Source organism: Cystoisospora suis (genome assembly GCF_002600585.1).
Source record: "Cystoisospora suis strain Wien I chromosome Unknown contig_6168, whole genome shotgun sequence".
NCBI lineage: Eukaryota > Apicomplexa > Conoidasida > Eucoccidiorida > Sarcocystidae > Cystoisospora > Cystoisospora suis.
This window is the reverse complement of record NW_027158957.1, coordinates 1-357: the sequence shown is the minus strand read 5'-3', so window position 1 is coordinate 357 and position 357 is coordinate 1. Positions and strand designations below refer to the sequence as shown.

The window sequence follows — 357 nt, the reverse complement described above, 5'->3', positions numbered from 1 at the left end:
TTCTTCTTCTCTTCCTCTCGATCCTCTTCAACCCGAGAATCCCCCTCTTCGCTTATCTCAGCCGGAAGAAATGCTCCTGAGCTGTATGGACACCCAGAGTGAAGCCACTATTATCGATGTCCTTCTCTCCCATCTGAATCAGCAGTATGGAAATGTCGAACTTCTCCCTCTTGTCCCTCCTTCATCTTTCGCAAGAAAGAAAGAAGACCGCACCTCGGGCTTCTCTCCGTTGTCTCTCTCTACGGAAAACGAGAAAGATCTCGAACTTTCTATGAAGGGAGCTCCCGCTGCATGCAGCAAGAAACAGACAGACGTCCGCCATACAGCTCAAGAGGATGAAAAGAAAGAGAAGAAGAG

The 357-nt window shown here is 48.7% G+C and overlaps 1 protein-coding gene across 1 annotated transcript in view; it reads left to right on the top strand.

The window, feature by feature from the left end:
- CSUI_009847 (cleavage and polyadenylation specifity factor protein) overlaps positions 1-350 on the top strand; it is a gene marked incomplete at its 3' end in the record, with an annotated part of 6,906 nt that extends 6,556 nt beyond the window's left edge. Inside the window, exon 3 of the mRNA XM_068069956.1 lies at positions 62-350. Within this exon, the coding sequence (XP_067918068.1) occupies positions 62-349 (288 nt within the window). The remainder of the gene's footprint in view (positions 1-61) is intronic.
- Between the last annotated feature and the right edge of the window lie 7 nt (positions 351-357).